Genomic DNA, 11519 nt, shown 5'->3' on the forward strand with positions numbered 1-11519 from the left:
CTAGGCTGTCTGGCACAGCGTGTGAAATACTTGCAAAAACTATGGGGAAAAAGTAAATTTATTTTTTTTAAAAGCATGTATTTCTTTTTAACTCACTTCTTGGAAGTGATGATGGGAGTTCTATCTTTTTGGCCCCTGCAGAGGTTTGACTGGAACTTCAATAATGGATTGAATAAGCCCCACAGTAGGTACTGGAAAATGTCCTGTCACTCTTACCCAGTTGTCCCACCCCAGCACTGTTTCGAACCTTCTGAAACGCTTTGTTTCAGAGGGTGTTTTTTCTCATTTATTATTAAATTAGCAGTGACTAGAGGTCTTATGACTTAGGATACCTGGCGTTGGTTATTTATGACCTAGTAGATTTGGGGACCACACAGTTTATAGTTTGACTTGTTTATCACTAACTGGAAAATAGATTACAAAGAAATAAGATGGTTCAGGTTCATAATTCTGTACCCATGGTACTACTTCTGCTTGGCTCCCAAAGCCTGGGGAGGAGAGGAAGGGACCGACCAAGAGCTGGGAGTACACCCGCCTCTCCTGCTAAGGGGACAGGGCACGTGCTAGCCTCTACCAATACACCTTTTGCTAGTCAACATTTCCCACCCTCCCCCTGCCGCTAACCTGCACTACCTGTTCTATGTTAGTATGTCTACCTCTGTGTCTGACTCTGAGGAAGGGTCGGGCCACACAGAAGGAATACCCGTGGGCACCAGCCTCCCCTCTGACGTCCAGTCCACAACATCAATCTCTTCCTCTTCCGAGCTGGCAGGAAGTGGGTCCAACAATCCGGAGTTGCCAAGTTCCTCCTTGCCTGCCTCTGGAGCAGGGTATAATACCTCATCCATACTTAGGGACACTTCCGGCCTAGCGTCCATCCAGTTTGAACAGGGGGGTGAGAGATCCTCATAGGACCTTTGAGGAACGTGGAGAGAGTCCATGTGGAGAAGCTTCTCTCTCTGACCATCCAGTGGCTGGGAACTGGTAATTTCCAGATCCGGAGTCCAAGGGCTTCCTACCGAAAGTACCCCTCTTCACTCACCTCAGAGGGCATGACAAGGGGGCTGAGGGACTCCTCTGGCTCTTTGTTCTCAGAGGGCATGACAAGGGGGCTAAAGGGCTCTGTTGGCTCTTTGTTCTCCCCAACAGGTTCCTTTTCCAATCCTGTGAGCTCCCTGGGCCAGAGTTCCATGTCTGGCAGACACCATTCCTCCCCTTCGATCCAGTTCTTTCCTGTATCTGCCAGGTGATAATTAGGGGTCCTGCAGCCCTCGGCTCCAGGACTCTCCAGAGACCCTGTGCGGGGCTCAATGTCTGAGCCACACAGCATGAAGTCCAGGATCTCCTCCAGCTCACTGGTGGCAGCAGCACTGGTGATGCGGTACTCCTCAGCTTCGCACGGCTGCCCCAGCAGGGCTGCGTCAAACGCGTAGTGCTCTCTGCAGTCCATATCCAACCCGGGCTCCTTCCCTACCGGCTCTGGACTGGACCCAAACTCAGACTTTGCCACTGGGTGGTCTGGGGAGTGGCTAGCAGAGAGCAGGAGATCTTGTAGCCTGGAGCACACGGGGGAGTCCTGACACGGATCTACTCTGGCAGATAACGTTTCCTGCTGGTTCACGGAGGATGGCTGCGTCCCTGCAGGCTCTTCCGAGCATTCAGGTTCTGGGATCTGAGGGCTCTCTTGAGAGTTTTTGAGGGGAGGCTCTTGTACCACCTCCCAGCACGTCCCGTTGACAATCTTCCGAAGTTTCACCCTTCCAACCTGCCCCTCCTCTGCAGAGTCTGAGTTTGGTGCTCTGACTTCAGGACTCCGCTTCTTGTTCCCACCTGTGTTTCCAAGACCAGATGGGCTTGGGATGCTTTGGAGAGGACCAGCTCTCCCTGGCTTCTCCTTGTCTTCTGGTCCTTTATTTATACTCCTCTGCCGCCAAAGACGCCGGCCAGGGGCTGTCGGTACTGAGCTGGGTCCACTCACAGTGCTGGAAGGCTTGGGTGTACAGACATCAGGAGATGGTTTTGAGCGACTCAGTCTGATCTTTCTGGGCAATAGTCGCTCATCCACAGAGGGGTACATACCAGGCGGGGAAACTGCTGTAGGAGCAAGGGCAGAGTCGCTCTTGTTCTCTTTAGGTCCCTGACTGTGGCTTGATGGTGAAGAGCTTTTTTCTTGTGGAGTTGGGCAAGCTCTGGCCTTCCTCTTGAGCAGAAGATTGCCAGACGAGTTCTCTGCGTTCTGTTGGTTGCTTTTCTCCAGGGGCCCCTCCTCCTTTCCCAAGGACTTCAGTCTCACTAGTCCAAGAGGACAAGGAGTCTGGGTCACAGGCAGTGGAGTCCGAGGGCGGCGGGTGGGTGCCACCACCCTGGCAGAGATTGGTGCAGGACTTGGAGGTTGTAAGCACTCCCGGTTTAGTCTTCGGCCCGGGGGGGCCTTCACCAACTTCCCACCCTCTAGCTGAAGGGATTCTAGCTCAGAGACACGGAGCTGACGGGCAGCAGAAAGCACATCCTGGGCTTCTTCTCGAGATACTTCCATCTCTGAGGTATACAAGAAGTCCACCAGCTTCCTGAGTGTCCTGATCTTCAAGCCCCCCAACTCCAGGACCACCTTCCGACCCTGAGCTGGCCTCTCCCGCTGCAGGCGCTCTGTGAAGAAGGGGCTGCAGGCTGACAGGATGCAGCAATGGGCTGGAACTGCCTCACCTGGAAGGAAATCCAAACACTTTTGTTATTTCCTGCAAACTGGCATGTTCACAGGCTAAGCAGAGTCTTTACTACCCAAACGTGCTGCTCCTTTCAACTTCCTTCCGTGGAAGTTCAAATAGGAGAAGTCTGTTCCTTCTGTTTGTCTGGAACCTTCTGACATTACCTAGCTAACTCACTTTTTATCCTTCAAAATCTAGTTTAGACATCACTTCTTCCAGAAATACTTTCCCCACCCCACTTCCAGTCTAGGTTAGCTGCTCCCGGGCACAGAGAGGTACTCTAGCTAGCAGAGCACTTAGGTATCAGTGTTAGAACCATCCATCTCCTTCACTAAAGTGCAACCCTGAGGACAGAGACCATATCTATCTTGTTCGCTAAGATATACCCACCGCTTCACACAAAGGAGGGCATCAAATTTTTGACTCACAAGAATTTAAATTTTTTTACAGAAGCTGCTTGTGGTCTAACAGAATATGAGCTTTGGATGCATATAACCAGGGTTCATTTCTCTCCTGACCTCTTAGGCACTGCCTACCAGGCAGTTGTCTATCGTGAGCCACCTTCTTTATGGGCACTTCCCTGTCAATCTTAGTTGGTATCTCTCATGACTTCAGTTTCCAAAGGCTTGATGCTGACTCCCAGGTCCTACCTCTGCCTAGATACCTTTCCCAAGACACTGAACATGCCGTAACCTGCATCAACCTTTCTAGAAGGTGAACTCCATTCCTCAACCCCAAAACCTCCCGTTTCTTACTTCAAAATAAGTATGCACTTTACTCCCAAGCCTGAAAACTAGAAGTCTTTGTTCTCCTTTACTCATTGTATCTAATCACACATATTAAATTTATTTTTATTTATTTTAAATATATCTCTGTATAGAGAGATATACATAGATCTATAGATAAATACATATATTTTAGTAATCTCCCAACATGGGGCTTGAATTTACAACCCTGAGATCAAGAGTCACATGCCCTACTGACTGAGCCAGCCGGGCGCCCCCAAACATTAATTTTGTTTAAAAAGCGATTATTTCTTGAGTCCTTCTTGCATGCCATATAATGTACTAAGTAAGGGTTTTACCAGTATTCATTTATTCGATCTTCACTGAAATCCTGTGAAGCAGCTGTTCTTACAGATGAGTAAACTGTGGCATAGCTAAGTAATATGCCCACCACAATTACATGGTTAGCAAGTCACAGGGAGAGGATTTGAATCCAGGGAATTTGTCTACAGAGCCTATGCCCTTAACTGCAGCAAGTTTTGTAAATTCTTTCTGATTATAAACCATACATTTCTATTCTCAATGCCTTAGTTTAGGCCACCATTCCTTCTCTTGGATTCCAAAATAGCCCTCTATCTGGGCTCAACAACAATCCAATATTCTTCTCATGCAGCCCAAGTGTTATTTCTAAAGCTTGGGCCTTTTACGTGATCATGACCTTCTTCTGAAAACCGATGAATACATTTCCCAATGTTCTGAGGACAAGACTTGCTTCCTTTGCATAACACTTCAGACCTTAACATTGCTAATTCTCTAGCCATATCTCTGATCAATACGCTTGCAGTCTGCACTCTAGCCATAGTGAACAACTCGCAAATCCCTGGTCACATCTATGTACATGCTGTTCTCCATGCCTGGGGAAATCTTTCCTCACTTCCTTCTACTTGTTTGTCCTCCAGATCTCAGCTGAGGGGTTATTTTCTCCAAGAAAATCTCCCTAACCACTGTCCCCGAACCTCAAGTCTGGGAAGGTACCCCTCTCATGTGCTCCTCCATCATCCTTTACTTACTCCTATACTGCATAGTTACTTGGATGCACTGGTTATCCGAAGGTCTCCCCTTTACATGATTTTTGTACAAAGAGGGACTTTATCTTCATATATACTATATGCCCATGCTAGTACACTGTTCTAGTATACAACAGGCAATTGTGGTTTTTAGTATGAATTAAGGAATGAATCCCAATTCTGTGCTTACTAAGAGAACCAACAGGCAAGTCGCTTAACTCTCTAGGCCTTGATTCGCTCATCTTTAAGATTGGAACCACATAATATTTTACCTCATAAGGCTGTCTTAAGAATCAAATGAGACACTATACTGGATGTACTCTGCAAACTGTAGAGTGCTACACAATGTTGGTTGTCATAATTTTTTTTTTTTAACGTTTATTTTTGAGACAGAGACAGAGCATGAACGGGGGAGGGTCAGAGAGAGAGGGAAACACAGAATCTGAAGCAGGCTTCAGGCTCTGAGCTGTCAGCACAGAGCCTGACGCGGGGCTCGAACTCACGGACCGTGAGATCATGACCTGAGCAGAAGTTGGACGCCCAACCGACTGAGCCACCCAGGCATCCCTCATAATCCTTTTTTATAAATGAAGAAACTGAGCTCCGGAGAGACGAGTGGGACTTACTTGCCCATTTGTCACTTTGTTACTGAGTAACAAAACTAAGACTTAAAAAAAAAAACTAAGACTCTGATTCCTAGTGTTGGGCCTTTTACATGATTCCAGGCTCTACTTCATGCTGCTCGACCATTGTAAGTGTAAAGGGAAGGAGTGGAAATTAACTATTTTTAGGTCTAACAACAAACAACAAAACCCACCAATTTTAAGATGAGAAAAGTAAAGCAGCAGCTTGACGAGAAAATGGGAGAATAAGTAATAGTATTATTTAACACTTACATTGTGCTCAATTCATGAAGAATGCCGTTCTGAGCGCTGTGTGTATGTTAACTCCATCTTCACAATCATCCTCTTACAATATTGTCCATCTTTTATAGAATTTCTAGGCTTACTAAACTTTACAATTAGTTTCACGATTTAAAAGAAAAAGAGCACAGTCTCCTATTCATTCTTGAAAACAGCCAACTGTCCTCCAAACAAACAGTTCTTTACCAAATAATGTACAATACTCAAAGGTGATGATAATACCTTTTCTTGGTTTTATGCTCTACTCCCTGGCCCTGAACTCATTTTATCTTATTCCATCGTGAGTATCCTATAGTGAGTGGCTTTTCAAGCGGGTCCCCACCAGTCTCTTACCTTCTGCCTGCAGAAGGACATCGCAGAACACACCACTCTGTTGCTGGTGATGAAGCTGCACAAAAGCCAACCGCAGAAACCGGGGATTCCTATATAGGATTTTGGAACTGGCAGGAGAGCACATGTTGGTCTCTTAACCTACGTTTTCACGGATCGGATTCCTGTGGACGAGATAGTACATTTCAGAGGAATGGCTGCACCTAATTTGCTTTTTGTCTTTGAAATGACAAGGAAATTTTGAAAGTGAGAGAGAATAGCCGTGAGTCGAGTTACCATAAGCCCAGAAATTGTGCCAAGGGTATCTCAACAAAGAATTTCATAGTGGTTACATGTAGGAGCTCAGAAGCATGTGCACATTTGAATCTTAGTTCTGTTATGTATTAGCCTAGCTGTATAATCTCAGGCAATTGACCTAACTTTTCTGAGCCTCACTTTTCTCATCTATGAAATGGTAATGATAACAGTACTTACCTAGTAGGGCTGTTTTACAGGTTAAATGAGTCAATGCAGGTAAAATTGCTTAGTACTGTGAGTGCCTGGCACATAATAACTATCACTTCCAAAACGGTAGCTGTGGTTGGGGCACCTGGGTGGCTCAGTTGGTTAAGCATCTGACTCTTGATTTCGGCTCAGGTCGTGATCTCATGGTTTGTGAGTTTGAGCTTCATGTCGGGCTCTGTGCTGACAGTGCAGAGCCTGCTCGGGATTCTCTCTGCCCTGCCCCTGTTCTCTCTCTTTTTCAAAATAAACAGATAAACTTAAAAAAAAAAAAAAAAAAAAGGTAGCTATTACCATTATGCTTAAACCTTCTTCATTCACGTTACCACTGAGACTCAACACCAATAATGCTGACAACTCCTATTCTTCCCGAGCACCACACTTCTGAGTTCCATGGGTATAATCCCCAATTTAACACTTTTAAAGAAACAATATAGAACATAAAATTCTCTAGGAGGTTGTACACAACCTTCTTTTCTTTGAGCTCACTCTATCACACTAACCAGCAGAGGGTGCACATTAAAGAAAAGCAAGTGCTGGACTCCGTGGGAAGGTCTCTCACAGAAAGAAATAAGGACGTTGCCACCCTTGCTTCAGATGTTCTTGACCAAAGCGAGCCTCACGCGGCCTGGAAACTGGCAAAGGATTTGGCCGTTCGGTTTGTCAGTCTGGTTAATCACCTGGCTGACAACGGAGCAAGGATAATTAAGCATCCTTCCCTTCCCGAAACAAGCTGGCTATTCTGCCTTCAGGCTCACTCCATTTCCAGCTTTTTGCACTGAAACCCCCACACTCACTGCACAGCTGGCGTTCCTTTCCTGGCATGCAGTTTTCTGTCAGGTGGCACCGACGGCTCCGAACGGTTCCCGTCAAACTATCAGGAAAGAAGGGGACGGAAAGGTGAATTCAGAAAGGGTAGGCTCCATGCCAATTTCAGCCGGAGAGCTGAAAGGGGCGGAGGATGGCAGCTCTTGCAAGGTCCCAAACATAGGCTCTGGGGAAGTTTCCCGATCCACCAAGCCCCCTGCCTGGCCCCCAGACCCGACCTGGAATAGCTCTGCAGAAGTTGCTCTTGGCGTCCTCTTGGTGCTCGGGTCCTCTGTCCAGCCTGCCTTGCTTCCTCCCAAAGTCGAGCCTTGCGCGGGGAGGGTTAGCAGAGCGGCACAGGTGGGCCCACGGCCTGAGGGTTCCGCTCCGCGTCCAGAAGCAAGGAATCGGGGTTGGCGGGAAAAGCAGGGCTTCACAGCAGGCCCTGCAAGGCTGGGCTCCCCTCACGCTCTGGGCGCCCCGGCCCAACTCCTTTGAAGAGAGACCTCTAGGCGCAAAGGTTTCTGGGAATGGAGCGTGAGGCTCCCGGAGGCCCGAATTCAGGGCTCGCCCTCACCACCACCTCCGGCCACACGAGCTTTGCAGCCACTCCCTGGTGCCCTCGTACCGCTGCGGGCCCGGCACCCTCATGCACCGGGAGGTGGTGACAGCCAGGGCCTGAGGCCACGCGGCCAGCGCCACACACCTCGCGCTGTGGCCCTCGCGCACGGCGCGTCGCGGGGCCCGACGTCCTTCCTCCTCCCCCAGCCCGCGGGCTGACGTCTGCCTGAATACGTCATCCCCATTGGCCGAAGGCTCCTCAGGCGGCCAATCACAGGGGGAGGAGCGCTTTGGGCGGGAGGCTACGTCTCGAGGGACTTGAGGGCTGAGCCAAGATGGTCGGGCTGCAAGAGGTAGGTGGGAAGGCCCGCCCGGGAGGGTTTCTTGTGGAGGCCGTCTTGTCCCAGGGCACTCGACGAAATCACAGGGAGGACAAGGTCAGGATTCCCCAGTAGGGCAGCCTCCAAGGCGGTTGAAGGACACCTCTGTCTTCCCTTTGAAGACGCTGAAGGGGCCCAGGCCCCGCTGAGGAAGGCGTCTCGGAGGAAAAAGCCTCTGGATGGCTCTCCTCGCACCTTGATCAGATGTTTCTAACCTTGATAGCACCTTAGGCCAGGGATGTTCGGGAACAAGGCTGTTGGGCTAGTGTCTGGAATCCGGTTTTCACAGATCCCGCTCCACTATAAACTGGTGGGACCAAGGGGGTTACGGAACTTCGGGTGTGGTGGGGCCTGCAGAGGCCTTCCAGAGATGATTTAGTTAGCGCACCTCTTGACTGGCAGCAGCTGTTTTCAGGGGTGATGTAACAAATGATTTCAAGATTAAACATTTGGAGAGAATGCCAGCCCACGTTATAAATCTGGACAGCGGTTCCTCCCCATGTGTGTGTGTTAGGACCTGGGGCCTGGCTTCACTTCCACGCCCCGCGATGTCCAGCTCTAGGTGAAGACCGCTGAATCCAAAGCCATTGGTGACAGAGTGCGGCGAATTAAAACGGAGCAGCCTTCACGGAGGCCACCTGGAGACAGGACACGAAGATGCCTAAGACACGGGGAACCTGCAAAGGATCAGTGTAGAGAGGTGAGTAAAGTACGGTGCGCTCAAATACGGCTGTGAGTTCGAGCCCTGCGTGGGGCTCTGTGCGGACAGCTCGGAGCCTGGAGCCTGCTTGGGATTCTATATCTCCCTCTCTCCCTCTGCCCCTCCCCTGCTCACTCTGTCTTTCTTCGTCTCTGAAAAATAAATAAACGTTAAAAAAAAATTTTTTTTAAGGATTTTGTTGTTTTTTTTTTTTTTTTTTTTTTGGTTTTTGTATAGGATTTGAGAAGGTTGACAAATATGGGGGGATGGGGTGGATTTCCAAGTCAGGTAATATTTTCCTAGTTTGAGACCTCTGCTCTCAAGACGGAAAAAAGATCAAGGAACAGAAGACATTTTAGGTTGCAGTTATATTTTGAAGAGGAAGCAGTTCGTGAAAGGACATAAAACTTAGCAGAAGGAGGACACACAAGCAAGCAAAAAGAAGAAAAAAGAGAAGGCAGAACAATGCTTGTTTATGATATCTGTTACTGTGGAATCAAGACTTGAGTAGGTGGCTGGAGTACCAGTAGAGGTGATCCTGTGGGCTTGTAAGAAAAATATAAATATTACACCTCCTCATGAATTTATTGTTATTAGGATTAGATTAATTTTCAAGAACTGGAGAGGACTCCCTTCTTGGTTTCTGCTTTTTTAATCCAACACTATTGTAGTTAAATCTAGTGATAGTAGAATTTATAAAGGGAATGATAAATGGCCATCCTACTCAGGGCTTCAAAAATGACAAACTTTTGATGGTAATATGTAGCCACCAGAGGGTAGAAAGGAGTAAAAATATTTTGTCTTCTTTTGTATGGATAGCCAGGGGGGTTTTTTTGGTTTTTTTTGGAGTTGAATTTTTTTTCATTTCTTCTCCTTCGCATTTATAGTTTCAGTCTATTTTAGAAGTAGAGTCAACACAGCACAGAACTCAGCCCTATATAATAACTTTAATATTTCTTATTTGTTTTTAATATTTCTTTTTTAAACATGGTATTATTTCCTAGCTCTTCCCTAATCTTTCACCGTTTTATGGTATCTTGTTTTTCTTTGTGTGTAAGTGCTGGTGGCTTGGGTGGGGGGAGTTAAACTTTGAGAGCTGTGAAACCGAGCACACTGAATGTAATATTCCATGCGGTAAAAACAAATGAAAGAAAGAAAAAAAAAAAAGAAAAGAAAAAGCTCCGCAATAAAAAACAACCTTGTATCTCTAAACATATCCTCAATCCATTAACTTCTCCCCGTTTTCACTGTTACTGTAGTCAGCTTTGTATTACTGCAACTTGACCTTCAAACTAATTTCCTTGCTTTCACCTGTACCCCCTCTTTAATCCATTTGACACATAAACAGCCAGATCTTTTCAAAATCTGAGTTAGATTATGTCATTCTGCTGTTGAAAACCCTCACAGGCTTTCCTCTACCTAGGAATAAAATCAAGGGGCACCTGGGTGGCTCAGTCAGTTAGACGTCCGAATCTTGATTTTGGCACAGGTCCTGATCTCCTGGCTCATGGGATGGAGTCCCGCGTTGGGCTCTGCACTGACAGTGTGGGGCCTGCTAGGGATTCTCTCCCTCCTTCCCTCTCTGCCCCTCCCCGACTTGTGTGCGTGAGCACTTTCTCTCTTTCTCAAAATAAATAAATAAACATTTTAAGCAAAGAATGAAATCAAACTCCTTTCTCTAACCTGTAGAATCGTTCATATTCTTATCACTCCCTCCTCATTTCGACACACTGCTGGATTCAGCATGTTTCAGCCTCACACTTGAGGACTTTGGCATCAGTAGTTACCAATGCTCCTATGTTCTTATGATTAGCTGCTTCTTCAGATTTCAACTTAAAGATTTCAACTTAAATGTCAAACTCTCTGAAGAGTTTGTCCCTGACATCCAGGGTAGAATAAGCCACGAGTCATTATTATCAGTCTTTTTTTTTTTTTTTTTAAATTTTAATGTTTATTCGTTTTTGAGAGAGAGAGACAGAACATGAGCAGGGGAGAGGCAGAGACAGAGGGAGACACAGAATCTGAAGCAGGCTCCAGGCTCTGAGGTGTCATCACAGAGCCTGATGCAGGTCTTGAACTCCTGGCCTGCAAGATCATGATCTGAGCTAAAGTCAGACACTTAACCAACTGAGTCACCCAGGTGCCCCTATCAGTCTGTTTTAAATCTCTGCGTAGTGTTACATCTGACATTTATTAATCTTCTCTCTCCCTCCACTAGCATGTAAGCTTTCTGAGAGCAGGGAACTGGTCTACTCATTATGTTTGACATCTAGAAGGTACCTGGCTCACAGTAGGTACTAAGAATAATCCAAGTGGAACTCATCTTTTTGCTTTCGGTCACCTGACTGTAAAGAGTTTATCCCTCAGTGAGTATTGATCCTTGTGATGCTTTATTTGGAGACAGCTATTTCAGATAAATTTAAATTTTAACTTTTTCATCACTAAATTATCTTTTTTTTTTTTTTTAAGTGGGCTCTCTGCCCAACGTGGGCTTGAACTCATGATCCTGAGATCAAGAGTCTCATGCTTTACTGACTGAGCCTGTCTCATGCTTTACTGACTCAGGCATCCCCTGAGTTATCTTTTTTGGTTTGTATATAACTTTATTTCAAATGTTATCTACAAATTCGTTACTATAAAATGACTTGCCCAGGATTACATAACTAGTAAGCCAAGAGACTTCATTCACTCACTCATCTGTTGCTAAATACGAGACATTAGGCTGAGCTCTGGGGTACACCATGAGCTAGAAAGATGCCATTCATGTCTTCATGGAACTCATCTTCTGGTGAAGGAGACAGGAAAACACACACACTAAAG

General features: G+C 46.6%; 1 protein-coding gene across 1 annotated transcript; it reads right to left on the minus strand.

Moving 5' to 3' along the window:
* Positions 1–42: 42 nt before the first annotated feature.
* Positions 43–8795, minus strand: BTBD18 (BTB domain containing 18). The gene is made up of 5 exons (XM_045485315.1): positions 7298–8795; positions 7049–7125; positions 5754–5914; positions 1074–2703; positions 43–1032 (listed from the first exon to the last, which is right to left on the minus strand). The coding sequence occupies exons 3-5, from the start codon at positions 5875–5877 to the stop codon at positions 639–641; spliced, it is 2148 nt and encodes a 715-aa protein (XP_045341271.1). The 5' UTR covers positions 5878–5914; positions 7049–7125; positions 7298–8795; the 3' UTR covers positions 43–638.
* Between the last annotated feature and the right edge of the window lie 2724 nt (positions 8796–11519).

This window comes from Leopardus geoffroyi, chromosome D1, assembly GCF_018350155.1.
Source record: "Leopardus geoffroyi isolate Oge1 chromosome D1, O.geoffroyi_Oge1_pat1.0, whole genome shotgun sequence".
Taxonomy (NCBI): Eukaryota; Metazoa; Chordata; class Mammalia; order Carnivora; family Felidae; genus Leopardus; species Leopardus geoffroyi.

Excerpts from the sequence above, each read along its gene's own strand:
- BTBD18 (XM_045485315.1), bottom strand. The coding sequence starts at position 5,877 with ATGTGCTCTCCTGCCAGTTCCAAAATCCTATATAGGAATCCCCGGTTT. Across the intron at positions 2,704-5,753 it reads TGTCCTTCTGCAGGCAGAAG|GTGAGGCAGTTCCAGCCCAT; the intron begins GTAAGAGACTGG and ends ATTTCCTTCCAG. Across the intron at positions 1,033-1,073 it reads GAGAACAAAGAGCCAGAGGA|AGGGGTACTTTCGGTAGGAA; the intron begins GTCCCTCAGCCC and ends AGGTGAGTGAAG.